This window comes from Budorcas taxicolor, chromosome 3 (genome assembly GCF_023091745.1).
Source record: "Budorcas taxicolor isolate Tak-1 chromosome 3, Takin1.1, whole genome shotgun sequence".
NCBI classification, from domain to species: Eukaryota; Metazoa; Chordata; class Mammalia; order Artiodactyla; family Bovidae; genus Budorcas; species Budorcas taxicolor.
In genome coordinates, this window is record NC_068912.1 from 10492895 (window position 1) to 10518874 (window position 25980).

Consider the following 25980-nt stretch of genomic DNA (forward strand, 5'->3'; position numbering starts at 1 on the left):
ATGCTATTTGAAGAGTTAAGGAGTCAGCGAGGTCACCAAAAGGAAAACATAAAGGTTAGGGCTGGCATCTTTTTCTGTCTCAATCCTCTTCTTCCCCAATCATCCTTGTCTCCTCAATGGTCTTTCCTTCCCTACCAGAGATGTCTTCCCTCAAGGAAGATGAGCACTCTAGGCACAGGTCAGCTTCTTGGGGATATTTATAATTTGTTAAGTCATGCAAGAAATAAAACCAGCCCTTCACCTCCTGGAAGAACCTCTTGGCTACTGCTTCTGGCCCAGAGGGATCTAACTTTCCATTTCTACTTGTTCCTTCATGTTTTCTAGTACTTTTATGCAGTGACCTCCCTAATCCTTCTTGTTGCTTTTGGCAAAACTGGTTATTCTAACCCTGGTGTAAGGCTTGTGGCTTCAAAGTCAGCATTTCCCGAGTGAGGTTTCTCAGCCACCCAACCCCAGAGCTCAACGCTTCCTTCTGCTCTGCCCAGCGGCTGCTTTTCTGTGGTCAACATCTGTTTTCCTTCCTCTGTTCTGACTTCGAGGCTCAGGCAGTCGAGTATTTCTTGTGTGACTTCCTCTTGACCTGGGTACCAAGGGCGTAGGAGGGAGATGACACAGTCCCAGCGCTGGAGGATCCTTCAGTCTGGTGGACGCCCAAGCCTGAGGGGAAGGCTGCAGGAGCCCTTGGAAAGAAACAGGAAAACAAACGCAAAACAACAATAATGCTTTCCATTTGTGCTCCAAAGCCCTTTCACCTACGTTATTTTCCCCAGCGCAGACCACATACGTGATGTGGAAAATGTGAAGTGGTGGTATATTCTGGAAAGGCTTCTGTCTCAGTCTGGTCTGCAGACCCCAAGAGGTCGTTTTGCTTGGTTTCATTCATTCATTCTTCATCAAATGCATATCGAGGTCCTGCTACATGCCAGACTCTGTACCTTTCCCCTTGGAACTGACACCATCTCTTGTGATCCGATGCCCTCCATCTTTTCAGGTTATTCCTAAAGCTTTGCCTCAGTCCCACCTGTTGTGGATTCTATTCATTCCTTCTTATTCTATTTTTGGTGGAAAGGGGAGCTGTTGCTCCCCACTCTCCATGTAATAACCCTTCAGAGTCTGTTATTAGGCATCCTTGGGGCTCCTGTATTTACTTTTCATGAATTCAAGCTTTTCTGCTCTGCTGTATTGGGGCTGACAGAGGCTGTAAAGCAAGGCGCCCTCTGTGAGCCTTTTGCTGGCTGTGCCAGGCTGGGAGGGAAGGGCACACTCAGCTATGCTTGTATGGAATGGAGCCAGCCGGAGAATAATTGCCCGATTTGCTGCAAAAACCTGCCACAGGTGGAACAGGTGCTGCAGGGAGTTCTCTGTGATCATGGCAGATTAGAGAGAGCATTCAAAACATATCGTCCAGTGTTTAGTGACCTGGAATGCACGGTCATTTCCCTGTCCACCCTGTCCCCTTGACGGCTGCTCATTCCCAGGCTTGGTCGACCTGACGCGTCCAGCCCTTTGCACCAGGGTCTTCCATCTCCGAGAACTGCAGGAGATGGGGGCTCCTCCAGAATGAGATTTAGGGTAACCCTGGAGTTGTCCCACAGTCCTCACAGAAACCGCCCCCTGGAGACAGACTTCTCTTTAGGCTGAACTGAAGCGAGACTGACCTTGGGGAATGGAGGTTGTGTTAGTCAGGGTTCTTGGTTATGAACAACAGAGCCAGAACTCCAATTTAGGGAGAAGGGAATGTATGGAGAGGATTTTGGAGAGTGCACAGAGTTCACGCCAAGGCTGGGCAGCTAGGCTTGGAAAATGAAAACACACAGGAACTGCAGCCAGAACTGAGGCCCAAATCACAACCCGGCACTGGCCTGGCAAAGACCCTTGATGCCACCCCCAGGGCTGGCACTTTATCATGGCAGCTGCTCCTGGTGCCCTTATCAGCATTGCCGCAGACACAGGGTGTGACTGCCACTGCTGCCTTTGTCAGAAGGGGTTTCCATGTCCCCTTCTTATATCACTAGCTCTCTATTCATTGTCAGGCTTGGGGGAGCTGATGGCTCACCTAGGTCCTTTGCCCAGGCTTGGAAGGCAGCTATCTGATGTTTTCAGCTTCTATGCTCGGAGATGATCCCTGTCTCCTTCAGCTCATTAGATGGGAGAGACAAGGATCCAACTGAGAACAGTACTGGATGGCTAAAAACGGACTCAGGCATGTTCAAGGGGTTTCCCCAGTGACTCAGTGGTAAAGAATCTACCTGCAATGCGGGAGATGCGGGTTCGATCATTGGGTCAGGAGGTTCCCCTGGAGGAGGGCATGGCAACCCACTGCAGTATTCTTGCCAGGAAAATCGAGTGTAGCCTGGCGGGCTACAGTCCATGGGGTCGCAAAGAGTGGAATACGCGTGAAGTGACTGAGCATGCGTGCACGCACATGCGCATTCAAGGAGTCCTGAGAGTCAGAGCCTCCTGGTGGACACAAGTTCAGGGTGAACCTGTTTGCCTGATTGCAGCTGGCAGTCGTTCATCCACTGAAGTTTATCAGGCATCAACCACCTGCCGGCTGTGTGCAGGGTGCTTCTCAGCGTTAGTGTCCTCGGATCCCTACCGTAACCTTGTGAGATGGTGGGGACATGGAGGAGGTCAGATGGTAGCATCAGCTGTGAAGGGGGCTTGGTGTTCAGATGACGAGGTTGGAGGTGACGACACTGTGCCTTTCTGGAGAGGAGAGCCCATGTGGCCTCACAAGAGACTGCTCGCGGGAAATGAGAACTGGGCTGACACTGAATCATCCTCCTGCCCTCCTTCCTTCCCTGCTGCGCAAGGGCTTGGACTTCTTCAGCTCAGAAACCTCAGAAGTCCTCCTTCTTGCTGGGCTGGTGTCCAGGGAAGCCACTGCTCCTGTAGGGCGTCTCCTGTGTTTCAGGATTTACCCAGGTGCTTTCCCAAACACCCACCCAACCTTCCCTCAGCACGGGCTGGCGAAGCGTCTGCCTTACCCTGGGTGCAGATGGCGGTCGGTACTGATGAGCCCAAATTTCTGCCTCTCCTTGCAGCCATTAAGCACAGCTGGCGTGCTGAGCTCCGCCTCTACTGCTTCCAACAGGTCAAGGAGTAGGCCTCGCTATCGGACCAAAGCCCTGAGCTCCGAGGTGGATGAGAGCCTTTTTGGAGCTATCAAGGTAATGGTCACTCAGTCCCTCCAGGGAGCTGTCACCTGGAGGCAGTGACCTGAACTGGCTAGTGTTGCTCAGGACAAAGCTAGCTCTGGACAGGTTACCGCCTCTCCCAGGGAACTCTCAGACTGAAGGAATTGGGGGTTTCTGAGGCTCTAGTGGACAAGCTCAGACACTTTGTGGGGCTCATGTAAACAGGCTACCTGGTTTCCTCCACCCTTGAAATCTTTACATCTGTGCAGCATTTGAAGATGTGTTATAATGCTGAACGGAGGCTCAACTGCTGAACCCTCAGTGTCTGCTCTGCTCAGCGAACGCCCTGTGATGGAAACGTTTGAGTGTCGGTGGCCCAGGCTTGCAGATATAGAACAACATAATTGTTGTTCAACATAATCCCCCCTCCATCCAAGAACAGCTCAGAGTAGAACACAAATCATCCTTCTTTCCCAGCTGCTCAGCTAAAACAGTTACTTTGCTTTGGAAAACGAGCACGTAAATATTTATTTGCAAATATCACCCAGTCTAAGAGGTTGATGACTAGAGGAGGAGAGCCAGAGAGTTACTTGGAGCGATCTTGGTTACACATGACATTCAGAAGGTGGGAAGGAAGGAGAACAAGAGAATGAGATGCGGAGAGAAGAGTGGTGAGAGATTGAGAAAGAAAAGGGACATTGGAGCTGTTAAGAGAGTAAATCCTAAGAGTTCTCAGCACAGAAAAATTTGTCTGTTTTTTTCAATTTTGTATCGATATGAGATGATGGCTGTTCTCTAAACTTACTGTGATTATCACTTCATGATGACAAATAGTTATACTATACCTTAAACCTAAACAGTAGGGTCATGTAGACAAGGCTATGGTTTTTCCAGTGGTCATGTATGGATGTGAGAGATGGACTGTAAAGAAAGCTGAGCACTGAAGAATTGATGCCTTTGAGCTGTGGTGTTGGAGAAGATTCTTGAGAGTCCCTTGGACTACAAGGAGATCCAACCAGTCCATCCTAAAGGAAATCAGTCCTGGGTGTTTGTTGGAAGGACTGATGTTGAAGCTGAAACTCCAATATTTTGGCCACCTGATGCTAAGAGTTGACTCATTTGAAAAGACCCTGGTGCTGGGAAAGATTGAAGGCAGGAGGAGAAGGGGATGACAGAGGATGAGATGGCTGGATGGCATCACCGACTCAATGGACATAAGTTTGAGTAAACTCCGGGAGTTGGTGATGGACAGGGAGGCCTGGCGTGCTGAGGTTCATGGGGTTACAAAGAGTTGGACACAACTGAGTGGCTGAACTGAACTGAAACAGCAGGTCAACTATGTCCCAATAAAACTGGAAGGGAGGGAAAAAGAGAGAAAAAAATAGAGGAAAGGGAAAAAGAAGAAAGACACCAGTAGTGGTTTAAGCACTGGCGTGAACACCACTAGCTGCAGGTGGACCAGGGAGAGAAGAGTTGATGTCTCCCGTTTGTTGCAGTTCAGTTGCTAAGTTATGTCCAATTCTTTGTGACCCCACGGACTGCAGCACACCAGGCTTCTTAGTCCTTTACTATCTCCGGGCATTTGCTCAAACTCATGTCCACTGAGTCAGTGATGCCGTCCAACCATCTCATCCTCTGTTGTCTCCTCCTCTTGCCCTCAATCTTTCCCAGCATCAGGGTCTTTTTGATGTCTACCCTTACCCTTCAGTCTTCTCACTGTGAATCAAAAAGGACTTTACAGATTGTTCCAGATGGGTATCTTTCTGCCTTTAGAAGCTGTTTCCTATTGACAAGGGAAAGAATCAAAGCAATTCACTTTCACTTACAGTCATGTTGTTTATTTGTCTTGAGTCCATGGGGGCTCTTCTAGCTAAAGTGAAGACAGGTTTGGAAATGGCCCACTTCTCCAGATTTAGTCCTGCCGGCTTGCCAAAGGGGGCGGTGGCACACTGCCTATTGCTGGCTCAGTCTTCTGGGATTATTGTTGGACCAGAGTCTCGGAAGCCTCCCAGCCAGCAGCAGAGGGCAGAAGCGGCCTGTGACCTGACTGAGTTGAGCCACTTGGAAGCAGAGACGGGCGCCAGGCGGCAGCAGCACCCCGGGAACGGGTGTGTGCAGTGCCGGTCTCCAGACAGGAAGGGCTCCACCTAAGCCATGCCCCTGCCTGCACTCAGGATCGCAGACACTGTGTTCATGACACATGAAGTCCTCTTCTCTGTGGACAATCCCTGAAACAAATGATTTTGTTTTCTTGTTATCTAACTCCTTCATGGTCAGAAAGTTGAAAAAAACTCATGTATCTAATTTGTGTTTTCCTTGCTGAATTCTAACTCACTGACTGCCTCATCATATTAGATTTAAGGGCAGATCCACCAGGCCATATTTCTAACTTCCCCCATAGGGCTTTTTTTGGGGGGGAGGGGATCAAAGTAAATGAATAATTAGAAAAGACTGAAAATAACAAATATCATAGATTGAATGTGTCCCTAAGGAACTGTATGCTAAAGGCCCTCAATGTGGTCCAAGAGAGCTAATTAGTTTTTCTTTTGTAAATGATGGAGGGAGAAGAACCAAAATACCCCAAGTTTTCATTCCTGATGGTTTCAGGTTAGGAATGGACACACACTAGCAAAACTCTCCCTGGGCCTCCATCCCTCTGGGAGTATCTGCACGAGTTATAGAGAAGCCTTGCTCTCGGAGAGCCAGTTGTTACAGATCACATCTGGCCGCCACGCTGCTTGCTCAGTGCCCTGGCTACTCTGGGTGCCCCTGCAGTCTGGGCTCCAGCTGATTTCCCCTGACGCTGGATGGGGTGGAGATGCCACCCTCCGCTAACCAGCAAGAAGTTGGGTGACCAGCTTCTAAGCTGCCCTTCCTGACCCCCCAGCCCCTGACCCGGAGTGACAGCCCCATCGTGCTGCTCCGAGACAAGCATGCCATTCGGAAAACCCTCACGGCGCTGGGCTTGGACCACAAGCCGGAGAGCATCCAGCTCATCACCCGGGACATGGTCCGGGAGCTAATGTGAGTACCCAGGGCACGGAGCCCTTCTGTGAGGACATGTGTTGGGGGAGGGGGAGCCCACCTGGTCTCGTCCTGTCGCTGCGGACCCCACCTCTTTCCTATCCATTTCCTGCCTTTGGTTCCTTGGTTCCTGTTTCTTCTCCATTTTGACCTGCTTCTCCCCGCCTTGTATCTATTACCGCCACTGCCCTCGATTCCCAGCTACTGGCTACTGTGGGTCCTGTGGGGCTGGTAGAGGGTAGGTTCTTGGGGGAGGGGGTCCCTTCTGAGCCCTGAATAGTGCACTGGGTCGGGGAGGTGTCCAGATGAGTCATTTCCTTCTGGCCGCATCAAGAATCTGAAGCAAAGGAAAAACTGACCGGATGCCTAATTAGTCCCAGGGCTTCTTCCCAGGCTCTGAGGCCAGAAGAGGAAATTCCCCAAAGCTCTGGGGTTCCTTTGGGATTAGGTCAGCACGGCTTCCTGACTGCAGCAGCCCCCTTGCTTGGGCCCTCCTGTGGGGTTAGGCCCAGCTCAGTCACATGAAGGGAGCCAACCCTGTCACTCAGAGGTTTAGCTCTTCTGCTGGTGCTCCATTCTCCAAACCATTCTTCCAACTATGGCTCCACTCATGACAAACTTGCATTCCCAGAAAATGCATCCTGTGTCGCGATCTGGGGAGGCAGGGCTGGTCCACAGGTCCAAGAGCGCCGTCTGGTCAGCTCTGGCGTTGAAGGGCCAGATGTGGTAGCAGCCCTGCAGACACGCTTGTGGCCCAAGAAAGGGCTCCTTCTCTTTATTTATTTATTTGTGTGTTTAGCTGAGTCGGGTGTTAGTAGGGGCACACGGGATCTTCCTTGAGTCCTGAGGGATGTCAGGCTCCAGCGTGCGCAGGCTCAGTGGTTGCGGTGTGCAAGCTTAGTTGCTCTGCCAAATGTGGGATCATAGTTCCCAGCCAGGGAAGGAAACAGCGTCCCCTGCATTGCAAGGCAGAGTCTTTTTTTCTAATGTATTGTTAATTGAAGGATAATTGCTTTACAGTATTGCATTGGTTTCTACCAAACATGCACATGAATCAGCCATGGGTTTACGCATGGCCTCTCCCACTTAAACATCCCTCTCACCTCCGTCCCCATCCCACCCCTCTAGGTTGTTACCAAGCCAAACAGATTCTTAATCACTGGACGACCAGTGAAGTCCCAAGGGCTCCTTCTTGGACTGGTCCAGCCCTAAAAACACGTTGGAGGCCAAGTCTCGGGTAGCTTGTCAGGGTTCTGAGAACAACGCGAGACGCTGTCTCAGATTCACATCATTCCTAGTCACTCCAGATCCCAGGCTGTTTGGGGCCACAGCGCCCAGGGAAAAACAAAGTCTTGGCTAAGCCTCAAGTCCACTTACTCATGTGTCCACCTCCTGGACACCTCTCCCCAACCAGTTTTATGGGATGAGGTTTCACTTCCTGCCTCAGACCATCTGCGTCTGTTTGCCGTGTGCCTGCTAGACGCCCCACCCAGAAGCAGCTTTATGCCCACTCCCCTGGTCCGTCGCTAATGTATGTCCTCTGTTTGTAATCATTATAATTACCTATTGGTTTGTTGAATGCGTTGGGCAGCTAGGAAAGTCTGTAGACATGTCTCTGGCTACTGTTGATTTTAATTAATATTTAGGGTTCAAAGCTTCCCTCTGGGCTGGAGGCACAGGGATGGTTTCGTTCCTCACTGGCCTCCACTTCATCCTCGTCTGGCGTGCCCTTGCCCTTTTTATGTCATTCTTGAGGAATCATCTGTTTTAAAAGTTCAATTCGGCAGCTTTATTTTGAGTCCTCACTCTGTGCCCAGTGCTGAGCCAGAGACCGGGCTGCCTGTGGGATTACAGCAGAGCCTGAATCCCGCAGGAGCTTGTGATCTCGAAAGGCAAACAGACGTTGCCCACAGCACAGGCAGGGACAGCGGAGGGGAGGAGGTGGATGCGTATGGGCACATGGGGGCGGGTGCAGAGGAGGTACCGTGTGACCCGGACCTTTGAGACAAAGTTCTTAAAACGTTCCTTTTTCAGCCGGTGATGCTACTCTACCCTTGCCTGAGGCTGCTTCTCCCCAGTGGACCCATTCCGCTGCCTCTCCTGCCTGATTCTTTGAGGCAGGACGGGCAGCGATGAGGGTGCGGTAGAGAGCAGAGCAGCCTGCAGAGTAGTGCTAAGAGCGCCCCCCCGCCCGCCGCCACCCCTGCCTAATTTTATTCATTCTTTGTGTCAGCATTCCCACCAAGGACCCTTCTGGGCAATCCCTTATCCTGAGCCCTGAGGAGTTTGAGCGGATCAAATGGGCATCCCACGTCCTGACTAGAGAAGAACTCGAGGCCAGGGAGCAGGCCTTCAAGAAGGAGAAGGAAGCCATGGTGGTACCTAACCCCGACCCCATCTTCGCGGAGTGGGGGTTGACGAGAAGGGCTGGGGAGAGGCCAGCCTCCCACAAGACTGGGAGCTTTAGTTAGGGGACCCTGAAGTAAGGTGTGAATGTGCTGAAGAAGATGTGTTACAGAATAAAGATCTGGTGGGAGCAACTGCGGGGCCAGGGGAGGGGTGAGGACGCCAGGCTGGGAAACCTCTGGCCTGTGACAGTGTGATGGGGTGATGTGAAACTCGTCTGAGGTCACCCATGGCAGCCAGGCTAGTGCCCAGGGCACGGAGCGCTGGAGCAAGTCCCCGCTGATGCCAGCGTGGCTCCCGTAGGACACAGTGACCACACGCAAGAAAATCATGAAACAGAAGGAAATGGTTTGGAGGAACAACAGGAAGCTCAGCGACCTGGAGGAGGCAGCCAAGGAGAGGGCCCAGAACCTTCTGCAGAGAGCCAACCAGCTGCGGATGGAGCAGGAGGAAGAGCTGAAGGATATGAAAAAGGTGGGCTCTCCATTCTCCTTCTCTGCTCTCATCTCTCTCTCTTTTTTTTGACCTTGCCACACTCAGTGTGCGGGATCTTAGTTCTCTGACCAGGGGCTGAATTCATGCCTTGTGCAGTGGAAGAACAGAGTCCTAAGCACTGGCCCACCAGGGAATCCCTCCCTCCTCTTCTCTGTTATTCACACGCCTGAAAGCATGGGCTAGAGATGGGGTGCAGGGTTGAAAGGTGAGGGGCTGGCCTTGGCAGGCGAATGGAGTAGATTGGGTTGAGGAGAGCTCTACCTATGGAGTGCCTGCTGTGTGACCTTCAGCAAGTCACTTGCACTCCCTGAGTCAAACTTTCTTCGTTTGTGAAATGAGGGTGGTGAAACTACTAAGCAGCATTATTAGGATGAAATATGCTAATGTATGAGAGATACTCTGCAAACTGCGGGTTGAAAAATACATGTTACTTGTATCTTTATCCTGCTCCTTCAATTCTGGCCACATACAGTGGTGCATACAATGGGGTTCTTCTTGTTGCTCTCAAAGTGCTTCCTTTAGCCAGAGCATAAAGACCAGAGGCCCATTTGAATTCTACTGTGTTACTCATTTGCATGTGGTTCACTTCCCGGCCAAAGGAAAATGCTGACTCCCCACCCTCTTCATCCAGAGTTTCTGTCTCTCAGGCACATCTTCTCTCCTTAATGCTTCCTTTTATTTTCCAAAGCTTTTACTCCACAGCTCTTATTGATGGCTCCTGATTTTTTCATCTCCTTATGTGTCAGGTTGGGCTCTTTTAGCTTAAAAATTCAGTGGCTCGGCCTCTGCAAGAATGTTTATTTTCCTGAAGAGTAGAATTGGGGGGAGGTCTTCATTTGAGGTTCAGGGGTCCCTAAGGGGACCATGAACTTCTAAAGGTTTATGGAAATTTTGTGTGTATAGATGTAAGTGAATTTTATGGAGTAGAAGACCCATAGCTTTCATCTTATTCCCAAAGAGTGATCCATGACCCCCCCTCTGCCCCAAACACCAGACCCAGTACCCTGAAAGATGCTATTGCTTTTCTGGGTTTGTGAGCACACTTGATAGGCTTCTGCTCCCATTTCTCCCCACTCCAGCATCCACATCCCTGTGGTGTATCACCCCACCCCCCACCATCCCCATCCTTACTCCCAGACCTAGTACCGCAAGTTCAATTCCACTCTCCAGATCATCCTCAATGCCAAGTGCCATGCCATTCGGGATGCCCAGATTCTGGAGAAGCAGCTGATCCAAAAAGAACTGGATGCAGAGGAGAAGCGGTTGAATCAGATGATGGAGGTGGAGCGGCAGAAATCTGTTCAAAGGCAGGAGGAGCTAGACAGAAAGAGGAGGGAGGAGAGAATCCGGTAAAGAGGTGGTTGTGGCATTTCCCTCTCTAAGTCTTTTCCATGCATCTTTAGGTCCATATAGCCTTGCAGAGAAGGACATGAGAAATGGTCATTATCATCCTTTGTTATTATTACAAAACCTTTATGGGAATGATTCAGAAAGCCACAGAACGTCTTTTTTTTTTCTTTTTAATTTTTATTGTGTATTGAAGTATAGCCAATTAACAAACAATGTTGTGATAGTTTCAGGTGAACCACAAAGGGACTCAGTCATACATATACATATATCCATTCTCGCCTAAACTCTCCTTGCATCCAGGCTGCCACATAACACTCAGCAGAGTTCCATGTGCTATATGGTAGGTCCTTGTTGGTTATCCATTTTAAACACAGCAGTGTGTACATGTCCAATCCCAAACAACTGTAGAACGTCTTAAAGCTTGTTTCTAAGATCACAACAGGTGTTTCACAATACGGCCCTGATTCACCCTCATTCTGCATCATTTCTTGCCATCCATTCTAGGAGGCTTTCCTTCATGTCCCCTAGCATGCCAGGTCTTCATATAATCTCATTATTTTTTGTTGTTCCCTAGGCTTTGAATACCCTCTCTTTCCTTTTTTCCTCTCCCACCCCGGAAAATGCTCTCTCTTCCTTCATAATGTGGCCTTGCTCTCCCCTCCCCTGAGAAACTTCCCTGACTTCACTGGGCAAGCTTCGAGCCTCCCTGCTCTGGGGCCCCTACACTGTGTTTGTGGTCTGACACGCCCCTCCTTGTGCTGCGGCTCCCTCACCCTCACCAGGCTGTATGCTCACTGAGGACAGGGTCCCTGTCTTGTTTCTGTAGCTTCTAACCTGCCAGAATGTTTGGGCTGTAGTAAATGCCTAATACAAGTTAGAATGAATAAATTTAATCCCCTCCAGTTTGCAGGAAAGGACAAATCCCAAAGCAGGTAAATTATAGAATCATAGTGTCCTAGATTTAGAATGCCAACCATATAATACAAGAATTACCCCTATAAATAGTCCTTGCACCACACTGAATGGCAGTTCTTTCTCCCTATTTGTATTCTGTTCTCTTGCGCCGTTCATCTGTGTACTTCTAGCAGGTACCTGGTCCATACAGTAGGCTCCCATGAAAAGTTTATTTCATGGCTAAATGGCTCTTCGTCTTTTGCACGAACAGTTCCAAGGGAGGGGAAATCCCTGCCTTTTTAGGCAGCTCTAATGAGTTCACCTGGTCCTTATACTGAGTCTAAACCTGCTTCCATGTAACTCTTTTTGCTCGTTGCTCTAGTATATTTCATATGGAGTCATGACGCCATTCAACAGTACTCTCTGAATGTCAGTGTCATACTCCTTCCCACAGATACTTGTCCTCATCTGTGTCTTCTCCCACTCTCCTAGCCTTTACTCAGAGATCATGGGATCTAGATGCTTCCAAGGTTGTTGACATCCCAATAACACAGAGGGAGTCACTGGCTGCACTGACTCTAGAATCTGGTTTCTCTGCTTTCTATTGTTGAGCAAGGGTACTGCTGAGTGTAGAGAATTCCTCAGACTCAGCCCTGTACACCAGCAGCCGATGGTCTTAAAATATGAGATTGGATATAAGAAGGACAGTTAGCTAACTAGGCATGGTAGATGGAGTGGGACGACAAGATACACTGGGTGAGAGCAGATGCTCCAGAGAAAGGAGTTCTGTGGGCTTCTTAACTCTGGGAAATCAGCTTGGGAAGGTCACTCCCTGTGATTACTTTGGGAAGTTTTGGGAGGTGGTAGGATTTCAGAAGACCTCAGGTACTGAAAGGAGAAGGTGTCTTATGGGCACACTCTTGGACAAACAAATGAAGGGAGGGAATCTCAGGAAGGGTGAGCCCCAGAATTAGGAGCTTGGAGGAGAAAGGACTGACCCCGCTTGTGGAACATAGTGGTATTTAGGGGGCATTCATCACGTTGTCCCTACAATGCCTCCCATCGTGGGTGTTATTTGGGTGGAGGTTAGAACAGAGACCTGGACTCTTGGTGTCTAAGACACCGTGGCACTGTTTCTTCCCAGAGGAAGACGGCACATTGTGGAACAGATGGAAAAGAACCAGGAGGAGCGATCGCTGCTTGCTGAACAGCGGGAGCAGGAGAAGGAGCAGATGCTGGAATACATGGAAAAGCTCCAAGAGGAGGATCTAAGGGTAACTGGGCTGCACAGATCATGCCAAGTTCTGCCAGCAACAAAGCCCTCCGACGCTGTGGGGTTGGAGGGGGTGGGCTGATGTTCCGTCAGACACACGCACGTTTCACAACATCATCACCGTCAACTTTTTATTGCCATATGAAACACTTGTTTGGCTGAGGCCTCATGAGGATGAGCAGTGATTTAGATACTGTCCCTGCCTTCCTGGGACTTGGGGTCCAGGACTGACATATCTGTGTAAACGGGCACACCAAGGAAAGATATTGCTGCATGCTTTGCACAAATAAACATAGGGATGTTTTATTGTCTTCCCTCAATTATCTTGGGATATTGTATACTTTGTACATGAACAGCAGCTGTCTTTTAGTTCCAGGCTCTCTGCTGTTACCTCACCCAAGGTACGTTGCATCCCAGTGTCATTAATTGTATCGACAAGCCAAACCTTTTTTCCTGTTAGCCTATCTAAAATTAGTAGGCATCTCCATTGCATAAGAAATAAATAACATAGCTACTCAAACCAAGTAGGCTTAAAAAAATCCCCTTCTATTGGCCTTACTGGATCTTTTGCAATATATGAAAGCCCCTGGCTCAGAGAGGAGGTACATGGCCAGCATTTGGAGCATTTATTCTTTTCCCCCTCAATTTTTTTACTTTGGAAACATTTTGCACACATAGACACATTCAAAGAACTGTACCACACCCATCAGTGCTTCACCTATATTTAATGATTGTTAATTCCATGGAGCTGCTTGTCTCTTTTAGATGTATATACGTATTTTGCTATTATTAAGCTATTTGAAAGTAAGTTTCCCATATCTTGGCACTTTGCCTAAATGCTTCAACTTGTATCTCTGACGAACAAAGACATTGGCTTGTCAGCAGTACCATTATCACATCCCCCCATCAAAATTTTGAGTCTGACCATTCTACAACATCCTTTAATATTTAATCTACATTCAAATTTACCCAGTTGTTCCAAAAATGTATTTGCCATGGTTCATCAGGATTCACACACTGTATTCACCGAAGTCTCCTTTGATCTGGCAGAGTTTCCTTACCCATTCACTGATTTTAATAACACTGATATTTTGAAGTACTCAGGCCAGCTGATTTGAAGAATGCCCCGTATTCTGATTTGCCAGGTTATTGCCTAATGGTGCATTTAACTCATGGAACCTGTATTCCTTTATTGTTCTCCTCTTCCCCCATGTTTATGATGACTGAATCGTCATCTCCCAGTGCACTTGATGGTGAGGGGTGACAGGGGGCCCGGCTGGGTCTCATGGGGAGGGGACCTCATAATTATGAAGGCTTCTCAGAGCGCCTGCAGTCTAAGGAACAGTGTGAGAAGTGGGAGGCAGATCACTGGGTGGCTAGGGAAGATGAGAGGGCAGGCAACTTCGTGAGCTGCTTGAGAAGGGGACCAACAAGGCCAAGAAGACAGACAAGACCTGGCCAAGCTCCTGGCTCAGGAAAGGGCCAGAAAGGATAGGTCTGGGGTAGACATGCAGAATACTGGAGAACCCAAATTCGCTGTGGGGAATGGGCATTGGTGGGCTCACTGAGGGGGCTTTCCAGATGGCTCAGTGGTAAAGAATCTGCCTGCAGTGCAGAAGATGCAAGCGATGCCACAGGTTCAATCCCTGGGTTGGGAAAATCCCCTGGAGGAGGGCATGGCAACCCACTCCAGTATTCTTGCCTTGGAGAATCCCAGGGACAGAGGAACCTGGCAGGCTACAGTCTATAGGGTGGCACAGAGTCGGAGACAATTAAAGCGACTGAGAACACACGCAGGGGCTCATTGAGAGAGTTCCAGGTGTCGCTGAGTCAACAGTTGCTCAGGTGTTATGTCATTGTCCTTTTCTTGTCCTTCTAGGCACTCCCTGAGTCTTCAGGAAGTATTATGGGGCAGAGATAGAAACCTCTGCCTCACCAGTTTAGAACTGCATTAACTCTTTGCGAACAGTGCATGGAATTCTCCAGGCCGGAATACTGGAGTGGGTAGCCTTTCCCTTCTCCAGGAGATCTTCCCAACCCAGGGGTCAAACCCAGGTCTTGCACGTTGCAGGTGGATTCTTTACCAGCTGAGCCACCAGTTTTTCCCACCTTGCTAGCAAGATGGAGAGAGTGTCAGGAGTCAATGTGGGGTTGCTTTGCAATGGCTTCAAAGATGAGAAACAGGGAAAATTCTTTGGTTTCTTGAAAATGAAATGAACCCACAAAAACAAACCAAAAAAAGTAAATAAGCAAAGAAGTAAGGTAATGAATATATGATTATATGTATGTCATAGATCAGAAGTCAGCAGCTTTTCTAGCTTTGAGGGTCAGTGGGTTTAAATACTACCTTCAGATGGTAAAGAACCCACCTGCCAATGTAGGCAGACCTAAGAGACATGGGTTCGATCTCTGAGTTGGGAAGATGCCCTGGAGAAGGGAATGGAAACCCACTCCAGGGTCCTTGCCTGGATAGTCCCATAGACAGAAGAGCCCGGTGGGCTACAGTCCACAGAATTGCAAGAGTCAGACAAAGGATTAACACTTTTGCTTTCACTCTGAATACCAATATCGGGCCTAAAACTGATGGGGGAAAGAAAGGTAAGAAGGAAAGGAAGAAAGGGAGATGAGGAAGAGAGGCTGTGGGATTTGGAGCAGCAGGACAGGGGCTGTGGAGTGAGCCAGGAGGCTGGCGCGTGGAGACTGTGGGGTGCGGGCGGTCATGACTCAGGTGCCACACGGACCTGGCGGGAGGCAGATAGCACTGTGCTTTTCTGTTCAGGAGGCTCCCTGGAGGAAGGGCCCTGAACAGCACAGCAAGCCAAGCTGAGGGAGGGCCAGCAGTGTCGCCTGGGATGCATTAGGGCAGAAGCTGGGCAGATAGGACTGGAAGACCAGTGGGGGTTAGTCTTTGAAGATGTGGAGGCATCTGGGAGCAGTGTGGGAGGTGGGGTGAGTTGACATGTACGAGAGTTTGAAGCAAGGAGTCCAAGTTTGAGAGGATAGGGAGGACCCAGCCCAAGATCCCAGTGCCCCTCCGCATCAGGGCCTGGGGATGTGCTCAGAAGTGGTCTGACCACTGGGCGCTTTCAAAGGGTCCAGCTCATTTCTTAGAAGGGATCTTGTCACTCATGATGATGTGGACTCTGATCTCCATTACTCATTGTGCTTCTGAGATTTTTTTTTTTTTCCCTTTCTCACTTGCCTCTCACCTTCTTCCCCATCTTCCTTGCCTCATTATTGAGTATTTGCTGTTTTCCTCTCAGTATTGGGAAAGAGAAGACATGTGACACGTGGTCCCTGTCCTCTGGCTGGGACAGAATGAACACTCAGGAAGTGGGTGGGCCCCACAAAGCAGCATATAATCAAATCCCAGGAGGTATATCACCATCCTAGGTGCAAAGGGAATTCAGAAATGCAGAGAATGAAAACTTGGGGCAATCAAGTCAGAGTTCCAGAGACAATTGGAACTTTAATTAAGATAGACCGGGTTCCAAAATTCTGGGCTCTGGAGTTTATTAGCTCTATGGACCTGGGCAAGTCACTTAAACTCTGGGCCTCAGTTTTTCCATTTGCATGAGAAAGATAACAAGACCTAATTTTCAGGGTTTGGGGGGTACATTTAGGGATTAGAGGTAGGTTATATAAAGTTATATAAAGTACTTTCTATTCATAAGAATAGACTTCCCTGAGACTTCCCTGGTGGTTCAGTGGTTAAGACTTTGCACTTCCACTCCAGGGCGCAAGGTTTCCCTCCCTGGTCAGGAAACTAAGATACTGTGGCATGGCCCAAAAAAGGTACTCAGTTAGCATCATACTTTATTATTTTAATTATCATTATTGAACAGAGACCAAAAGTTTGGGTTAGAATAGGAGAAGGGAATTGAAGGCAAGAGGAAAACATTATGAACAAGTGATAGGATTTTGCCTGACATGCGGGAGACACTGAGTAGAATTTTAGGAGCCTTTACTCCTTGAGACTGAATAGAGATCAACAGTGTCAAGGCTGCCACAAAGTCAAGGTGGATGAAGACTGCCAAGGGCTGTTTGGCTAGAAGAGGTCATTCGTGATCCTGGAAAGAATAGTTTGAATCAAGGCCAGTAATGAGAACTAGGCTGCAGAGCGTGCATCTCTTTCCCTGCCTCCATCCGTGTCTCTCCATCCTGGTAGGCCAGTATCTTTCTGTCTCTCTTCTTCTCTCTCCCTTTGGTGGCAGGACCTGGAACAGAGGCACCAGCAAAAGCTGAAGATGCAGGCTGAGATCAAACGCATCAATGATGAAACCCAGAGGCAGAAAGCAGAGCTGCTGGCTCAGGAGAAGCTGGCTGACCAGATGGTGATGGAGTTCACCAAGAAGAAGATGGTAGGGACCCGCCTTCTGATGCCTGGGACTTCTGAGCAGGAATTGAATGTCTGTCTCAGGGAGGGGTAGGCATGAGTCCTGAGTGAACTCAGCAGAAGGCAGTCACGTCATCAGCCTGAAAATTCACATCCTTAGTTCAAGGGCCTGGCTCCTTATTCTTTCTACCTGGCCAGTCTCCTTGTTCATTACCAGAGAATAGCCTGCAAAGGACACCCTAATTAGCATGTTATCCTTGTTAACATCTTTGATTGGAATTTGGGATGAGGGTCAGGTTCAGGTAGGGAAGAAAATTAAAACTATTGGTAAAAGTGAAGATTTTGGGGATTCCTCATGACCTGGATAATTATATCTCCAGTAATTATGAGTCAGCTGCCCTGTAAGTTTCTTGTGAAAATTCCTATCTTGGGCACCCTTTACTTGGTGCTAGATTTGGAAAGCAGAGCCTTCAACCACCAGAACAAATACACTGTGGAGCAGAGAGCAATGCATGAGAACAGTTCCAGGGAAATATGCAGCTCGCGAATGCATTGATTCTTTCTGGGGTGATGGCATGATTGGAGTCTGTGAGGAATGGAGGGCAAAGAAAAGCTTTTAGACATGGTCTAGATGGAGTGAACATGGATTTCTGTCAGAAGAGAAGGGAGAAAAGTTACTCAATTCCTCATGTCGCAGTCCTGTCTCCCCTCCTAGCTTTGAGCTTCTGTGATGACACCACACTTCTCTAAGGAAGTCTTACTGGGGGAGGGTGTTGGTACAATTGGAAAAGGCATGTTTGATATACCTCAGTACTCCAAATGCAAACCACAGAAAATGAAGCTCAGCAAAGCTTGCTTATTGGTTCTGGCTTCTTCATTGAATGCCAGCTATATGCAGGCAACAGTGAGAATGCAAGACTTGGAACATGGGTTTCTGCATAATAACGATCATACCACTACCATTTATCAAGTGCTTAGTCTATGCACGGGCTCTGTGCTAAGTGCTTCGTGTGTGTTGTCTCATCTAATCACTCACTTCTTGCAAACCTAGTAACTGAGTGATGGAAAAGATCCTAAATGCCTCAGGGTGTCCAGATACCAGACTAGGCTGAACATACCTAGAATAATACCATGTACCTCATGTGGACGTCAGCAACTGTTCCTGAGTGGATGACGGTGGTGATAATAAGCCAATCACGTGTAGGAGTTGTGAACAGGTCTATTGGCTGCAGCAGAGAGTCTCTGGTGGTTGTGATGGGAAATGAGGTGGTGAGATGATGGAGAGCTGAGAGCAGTTGTTGGGGAGGCCTTGGACCTTGAGCAGCACCGCAAGTGTGGAATGATGAGGAATTGCCCTAGATTTCTGACCAGGAAAGGACAATGTATGACCTTCATACCCAGAAAGGTCATTAGCAGAAGGAGCTGAGAGAGGTGGAGACTGGTAAAGGGATTGGGCACTTGGGCATGACCACAACCCACCATAAGTCTCCAAGGATATCACAAGCCCCTCCCTGACCTCACAGTGGTCTCCACGTTTACAGCTGAGGCTGCCCCTAAAGGCTGCCCCGAAGGCAGAGATAGGTGGTGGAAGCCTCCAGAGTTCCCTGCCCTGCCATATAGGGCAACGCTGAGCAAAGAGACCAGCTTGACACACATCCAGCCATGCACACTTCACAGCAGATAACGCACTGTGGTGCACAGAGTCTAGACAGGTAGAACAAGGCTAAGGAAGATTCTTTATGGGGTGATCACTTTTCCACCCAACTGAAGCCATTCGTCTTATGAATACCCCAGAATGGTAGTTGGGAAGCTGCATATAGAAAGCTTTTAGGGCTATGTCTGCACTTTCAGAGAGGTGGGAAAGGGAACTAATTTTGATGGCTCACTCCTTAGGTAACTGCCAACCACTGGGGGACCGGACATCATAGGGCTGGCCATTTGCCCAAGGACTAATGAGATAACTTCCACCTGCTGTACTTTATAAGACAGGCAGGAAGCCACAGTTCCTATTTCTAGAAACTTGGCCCAGAGGCCTTACAACTTGGAAATTGTGAAGTAGAGGACACAGCATGAAGTCTGGGCTCACCTGTAGGTGAATCTGTCTGGTGGTTTACAAGCTGTGCAGTCTTGGACAGGACCCTTGAATTTTACGAGCATTAGTTTCTTCATATCGAATATCTATCTCATGAGACATTGCGAGGACTCTGGGATATTACAGGAGAAGACACTTTGTAAGCAGTGAAGCATCTTACAAATGCTGATTAGTTTCATAGCTATGCATTGCCAGTCATGTTGCCCTACATTAAAAGGAGTCACACAATTATCCTTCAATTAAAAAGCAATTATCCTTCAATTAAAAATAAATAAATTTTAAAAAACGGAGTCAGGGAGGGGTAGGGGGCATACTGAACAGACAGGGGCTCAGTTTCTTTCTGCAAGGCTGGGGCAGATGGGAGCCATTCTATGAGATCTTTTCTTCCTGGCAGGCCCGAGAAGCAGAGTTTGAGGCTGAGCAGGAGAGAATCCGGAGGGAGAAAGAGAAGGAGATTGCCCGCCTGAGGGCCATGCAGGAGAAGGCCCAGGATTACCAGGCAGAGCAGGTACCTGTTCGATCTTGGCTTCCCTCAGCCCCTCACACCCCCTTAACTCGTCCTTGGACGGCTTGTAAGAGAGCCTCAAGGGTGAGGGTATAGAAGAGAGGATGCGAGGTACCTCAGCTTCAGTAGTTTGAGGATGGAGGGGACACCTATGACAGCAAGCACGGAGGAGTGCATTACCTGCCTAACATCCAAGAGAGAGTTTCGGCTGCCACATAGAGAACTTTCAACCTTAACTAACCATTGAAATGTGTCACGGGAGGAGGAAACTGTGGCATCTCCATCATTAGCAGTTTTTAAAATGAGAAGCAATCGCAGGACCGCCTGGAGGTGTTTGAGGTATAGGGGAAGAACTGGGATAAGCTGGTGGGGTTGGGGGGGAGAAGGACAAGATGACCCTTCGGGGTATCTTCTGACCTGAAAGTTCTATGACAGGTTTCCGTTTGTTCTCTCGTAGCATTATCTTGTTGCTAGAGCAATTCCGGAGGTTTCTCGAAGCAGGCTGGGTCAGCTGGAGCAGGCATCTTCCTAAAGGGACCTGAGGGTGTTTTTTGCGCCCTCACTGGCCTCCCCCACCCTCTCCTTCCCCAGGATGCCCTGCGGGCCAAGCGCAATCAGGAGTTTGCCGACAGAGAGTGGCGCAGAAAGGAAAAGGAAAACGCACAGAAGAAGCTGGAAACAGAGGCCAAGCTGCGGAAAAGTCGACTAGAACAGGTGGCTTTCAAGGAGCACACTCTGGCTGTCCAGGTGCAACGGGACCGGGATGAGTTCGAGAGGATTCTCCGGTAGGAGGGGCTGGGACCCTCGGCTTCCTTTCTGAGTACTGTGGCAGGGATGGTCCGTACTGGTGGACAGGTGCCTTCCGGCATGTCCATAGACAGATGTGCAGCCACCTTGACCGCGCTGATGCGGGGCATTCTACCTCGATGGGTGACTGAAATATTTCAAAGACACTTGAGCCAAGAATTTTATTAGAGAATGGAAATATATTAATAGCACCTGGAATTGTTTAAGGAATTGGGGATTATTGGAATTATTTACCCAGGAGCATTAAAAGCATGAATAAAGATATAACTCTGGGCCCTTCTGCCGTCTCTGTCTCCATGTTCCTCAGCAAGTTTGGGCTGAAACTGCAGCAGGAGAGGTTGAGAACAGAGAACTCACACGCTCAGGGTTGCAAGTCATCAGAGCAGGGCTTTAAGGGAGGTCTTTGCCATTCATTTGACAAATATATATTAAGCACATAAATTCAAGGCTCTGTGCTGGATGCTATGGTCTTGATATTAGAGATGAATAAAACACCATCCTTGCCCATTCATGTAGGAAGGATGTTAGAGACTCATATCTGGATGGACCTCACCTATATGCATCCATCTTTCCTGCCTTGCCAGCTTGTTATCCTTTTACTTTTGTTCTCTCTGTTGGCTCAATGATAATTCCAGCCGTAAGTGGAAGTTAAGTGTTCACATCTCTCACTGTCTCTGTCTCCCTCCTCCTCCCCAAAGGCAGCCAGCAGTCTCAGCAGCTCTACTTTCTACTAGTTAGATCTGCCACCGCCAGATCGGGCCCCTGCGGTGTTCTCCTAGCTCTAACTGTTTTGGCCTAACTGGGAAAGACTCTCTTCTTACTCTGGTTCAGACTCTATAAGATTAAAAAAAGAAAAAAAATTAAAGGAAACAAACTGGGGAATCCCCTGGTGGTTCAGTGGTTAGGACTTAGCACGTCACTGCCTTGTTGGGGAATTAAGATCCTGCGTGCTGTGAAGTGCAGCCAAGCTTAAACCAAAAAAATTAAACAAATAAAGGAAACAAACGAAATTTGAATTGAGGCAGAGTGGTACAAACTGCAGAAATCATGCTCAGATAGATAGAGATTGAGTGGAGCAGCCCGGCTTTCTTGGTCTATATGCTCTCGGTCCTTCTTGCTACTGCCCCAGTTAGTTGCATGCCAGACCAGGCCCCTGGATTCCTGGGCAGAGACAGAACAGTCTATAGGACTCGTCGTCCTTGCCGGAGCTAAGTTCTTGGACTTGTATGGGACTGTGGACCCTCAGCCTACCTCCACTGGCTGTGATGTCCTTTGGCTTTGTAGCTCTCCTTGCCCTCAAGGGTCAGGCCATGGTCTCCAGATACCTGATAAAGATGGCACTTTCCTTAACGGCCCCAAAGCTTCGGCCCCTGGACTCCAGGTTGCCTTTTAGATATCTGCCCTCCCCAGCCTCTGTGCTCTTGGACATCTGGGTTGCCTTTAGCAGTCACTGCTGCTGCTCTTGCTAAGTTGCTTCAGTCGTGTCCGACTCTGTGCAACCCCATAGATGGCAGCCCACTAGGCTCCCCCATCCCTGGGATTCTCCAGGTAAGAACACTGGAGTGGGTTGCCATTTCCTTCTCCAATGCATGAAAGTGAAAAGTGAAAGTGAAGTCACTCAGTCATGTCAGACTCTTAGCGACCCCATGGACTGCAGCCTACCAGGCTTCTCCGTCCATAGGATTTTCCAGGCAAGAGTACTGGAGTGGGTTGCCATTGCCTCCTTGGATTCAGTTCAGTTCAGTTCAGTTCAGTCGCTCAGTCGTGTCTGACTCTTTGTGACCCCATGAATCGCAGCACGCCAGGCCTCCCTGTCCATCACCAACTCCCAGAGTTCACTCAGACTCACGTCCATCGAGTCAGTGATGCCATCCAGCCATCTCATCCTCTGTCGTCCTCTTCTCCTCCTGCCCCCAGTCCCTCCCAGCATCCGAGTCTTTTCCAATGAGTCAACTCTTCGCATGAGGTGGCCAAAGTACTGGAGTTTCAGCTTTAGCATCATTCCTTCCAAAGAAATCCCTATACATGTTGGAAAGAAATTAAAGCCCTACTGTTGCCACTGACCCACTTGTCCCTTCTTTGCTTTGTTTGCCTGGAGCACATGGACTAGTCAGTTATTAACGCTAGACCAGCCCTTTGGAGAAGTTCAGTCTCATTTTTCGTTCTAGGTTAGCATCGGGACCTAGTGTCTCCAGGGCCACGTGACCACCATGGTGGGCACCTCCAAGTGCTAGCAGCGTCTCTGCCATGGCCAGCAATTGAGCTTTTGTTACTTCAAAAGCACGGCCTCCTCTATGGCTTATATATGGACTTCCTGCTTCTGGACAGAGGGATGCCTTTAACTGTCAGCCTGTTGACTAAGCATAAATAGCTGACCTACCCTACTCAGTGGTTCTTGGAAATGCCTGGCAGCTTTCAAAAGGTACTGGTGCCCAGGGACCACAGCCAGAGATTCTCATTGAACGGGTCTGGGATGAGGCCCAGGCACCAGTAGTTCTGAAAGTCCCCAGATGATGGTAATGCAGCCGGGCTCCAGGATCCTAGCCCCAATCCTGTGGAATGACTGGGCTCTTCCTGTTTGGGTTTCCGATTGCATGCCACCTCAGGGGCTGTCTGGTGACACATACAGGTCCCCTGTTTCCACCCTGTTTCACATCATGTGAAACGATAGAAAGCTGTTTTCTATATAGGAACATAATGGCAAGGCAGGCGGGAGAGTCTTCTGCTTTCATAGAAGTGTCAGCAGTTTTCTTTTGATAAACTGAGAAGCCTCTGTAGAAGGTATAGACATTTGGGAGGTATCTGCATGGTGTAAGAGAGTTGCTGGGGGACTTCCCTGGTGATCCAGTGGCTAAGAGTCCACACTCCTAAAGCAGGGGGCCCTGGTTTGATTCCTGGTCAGGGCTAGACCCTGCACGCCACAGTGCAGATCTTGTATATACAACTAAGACCTGGTGCAGACAAATAAGTAAATTAAAAAAACAAAAACAGAGTTGCTCGGAGTTGAGAGGACACGCCATGCATGGCGGAGCTTGGAAGACGACTGAAGGAAGTGAGTCAGGGAAGTGGTGCTCTTGGTTAGGGTATGAGTGACCTCAGTTGAGACATCCTGGCCTAAGATGATTTTACATTTTATTTTTGATTACACTGAGAAAGAAATAAGATGTTAGCTCAAGATGGCCTATGATTGCATTTCCTCTGAGATGTGAGTGCATTTCATTTGAGCTTTTTTTTGTTTTCTGAACATATCTGGTCTACAATGGCCATTTTCCCTTGGGTGTCAGGGTTCAATTAAGTTTTCTTGTGGAAGAGGCTCCTGAAAGAAGTTTAGAGTTGGAGCAGTGAGAGATAACAGGCAAAGTTCCTTCTTCTTCCAGCAATTAAGGAGAGCCAACATCACAGATTTTACTTCTTTGAACTTCCTAAGCATTGTCTTTGTTGGTTTTGTTAATGTCATTATTACTGATAATGGCAGGGATGTAAGGGAGAGAGGGAAAGATATCTCAGAACAAGTGGAGAGGAGTCGGGCATTGTTACCAGAGAGCAGAGGAGGACAATGGCTTCCACTGGGGCTTCCCTGGAGGCTCAGTGATAAAGAGTCACCTGCCAGTGCAGGAGATTCGGGTTCGATTCCTGGTCTGGGAAGATCCCACATGCTGCGGGGCAAGAAAGCCCATGTGCCACAACTGCTGAGCCTACGCTCTAGAGCCTGGCAGCTGCAACTACTGAGCCCGTGTGCCGTGGCTGATGAAGCCTGCCCGCCCTAGAGCCTGTGCTCGGCAACAAGTCAAGCCACTGCAGTGAGAAGCCTGTGACCACAGCTGAAGGGTAGCCCTGCCTGCTGCAACTGGAGAAAAGAAAGAAAACGCCCGAGAAGCAATGAAGACCCAGCAAAGCCAAAAATAAATAAATAGATAGTTTCCAGTGGGTGAAATCCCGGGTGTAGGGCCAGCTACAAAATCTATAGGGCCCGGTGAAAAATGAGAATGTAGAGCCCTTTGTTCAAAAATTAAAATAGCAGAGACTTAGGCCAAGCAAGGGGCCCTTCTAAACATGCCCATGACGGAGTCCCATGCCCATGAACCTGGGCCTGGCTGGGAACAGCCTTTGGGCTTGGTCTCTGAGCCACGGTAAGGGAGGGCTTTGGTCTCTGAAGCATGTTCCTAGAGGAGCCCACCCAGGAACTCCCCCAGACCCTTCCCTGGGCTGGGCCAGCTCAGCCTAGCCCGTTCGACAGTCCATGTCCCTCCTTCAGGGCCCAGCGAGAGCAGATTGAAAAGGAGCGGCTGGAGGAGGAGAAAAAGGCTACAGGGCGCCTGCAGCACGCCAACGAGCTCCGGCGCCAGGTGCGGGAGAACCAGCAGAAGCAGGTGCAGGCCCGGATCGCCACCTTCGACGAGGGCCGGCGCCTCAAGGAGGAGGCCCAGAAGCGGCATGAGCGCATTGAAGACATCAAAAGGAAAAAGCTCGAGGAGCTGAGGTGCACTGGGGTCCCCTCCTCCCCCGTTGCTCTCCCCTTGCCCAGGGAGGCAGCCTGGAATGTGCAGGGTTAGGGGAACGAAGGGACGGTGATAGGGGTGTAGGGAGGGCCTCCTGCCCGACTCCAGGCTCACATGGGCTGTTGCCCTCTGAAGGGGGCTCCTGCAGAATGTTCTGAAGCTGGGACTTCCTTGGTTGGCTCTCTGGGGAACTCCTTAGCAGGATGCTGGAGCCTTGACAGGGATATGTTTGGGGAATGAGTGGTGGGACCAGGCTCAGGGATACAGGTCCCTAGGTTCTTTAAGCCTGCTTCTGCTGTCTCTTTGGTCCCCACCCCACCACCCCCACCCCTTACGCCCACCCTTTGTTTTCCCTGCAGAGCCACTGGCCTTCCTGAGAAGTACTGCATTGAAGCTGAGCGCAAAGCTAACATCCCAGTCAACACTTCTGTGAACTGAGGGAACCCCTCTGCCCCTCAAGATGCCTTCAAGGGGGGCAGGTTCCTCCCCAGCTCTCGATGTCCATAGCTGCTGCTAATCTAGACAGTTCTGCGTTATAGATTAAATCTATTCTACTTCTGTAAGGGTAGTCCAGCTTTCTTGCTGGGGGGAATGTGGCTGCTCTGGACAAAATGGGGAACAAAATAGGTTATGGGGGCTCTGGGCTGTGAGCAGTAAGATGGTCGAGACAGAAATGAAAGGCTTCTCTCTCATGGGCAACCTCCTAAGCCGGGTGGTCCCTTTGTCCTGGGGTCTCCTGGCTTTTGCGGTGACCCTCTGGCATGCTGTCTTCATGTCCACTTTCAGCTCAGTCTTATCTCTGTCCCCACTCTGTGCCAAGTGGAGAGGCATTTCATGGCAAGGAGCTAGAGATGCTGGCTCAGGGAGGGGCTGAGGCAAGGGCCGGGGCAGGAGGTGCCAGAGCTCTTACAGGCACATGCCTGTGACTCAGACCGTGAATGTTGAGAGGGTGACGTTTGAACCTGGGGCTCACCCTCCTGCCTCAGCTCTCTCCTGCCAGAGCCCTTTCAACTTTTGGTAGTCTCACCGCACAGGCACCAGCCCCATCTCCCATCAGAGCACCACCCTGCCTGCCCGGTCCCCTTACCCAACACAGCTGTCTCCTCACTCAAGTGGCCGGCTCTCTTTAGTCCCCCTCACTGCAACAAGTGGGGCTTCC

General features: G+C 49.4%; 1 protein-coding gene across 1 annotated transcript; it reads left to right on the forward strand.

Moving 5' to 3' along the window:
* CFAP45 (cilia and flagella associated protein 45) lies at positions 1-25259 on the forward strand. Its single transcript, XM_052637976.1, has 12 exons — positions 1-54; positions 3048-3173; positions 6028-6164; positions 8398-8542; positions 8874-9044; positions 10236-10414; positions 12454-12583; positions 16797-16943; positions 19405-19518; positions 20107-20300; positions 24578-24802; positions 25181-25259. The coding sequence occupies exons 1-12, from the start codon at positions 1-3 to the stop codon at positions 25257-25259; spliced, it is 1701 nt and encodes a 566-aa protein (XP_052493936.1).
* The last annotated feature ends 721 nt before the right edge of the window (positions 25260-25980 follow it).

Excerpts from the sequence above, each read along its gene's own strand:
- CFAP45 (XM_052637976.1), top strand. The coding sequence starts at position 1 with ATGCTATTTGAAGAGTTAAGGAGTCAGCGAGGTCACCAAAAGGAAAAC. Across the intron at positions 3,174-6,027 it reads GCCTTTTTGGAGCTATCAAG|CCCCTGACCCGGAGTGACAG; the intron begins GTAATGGTCACT and ends CTGACCCCCCAG. Across the intron at positions 6,165-8,397 it reads GACATGGTCCGGGAGCTAAT|CATTCCCACCAAGGACCCTT; the intron begins GTGAGTACCCAG and ends TCTTTGTGTCAG.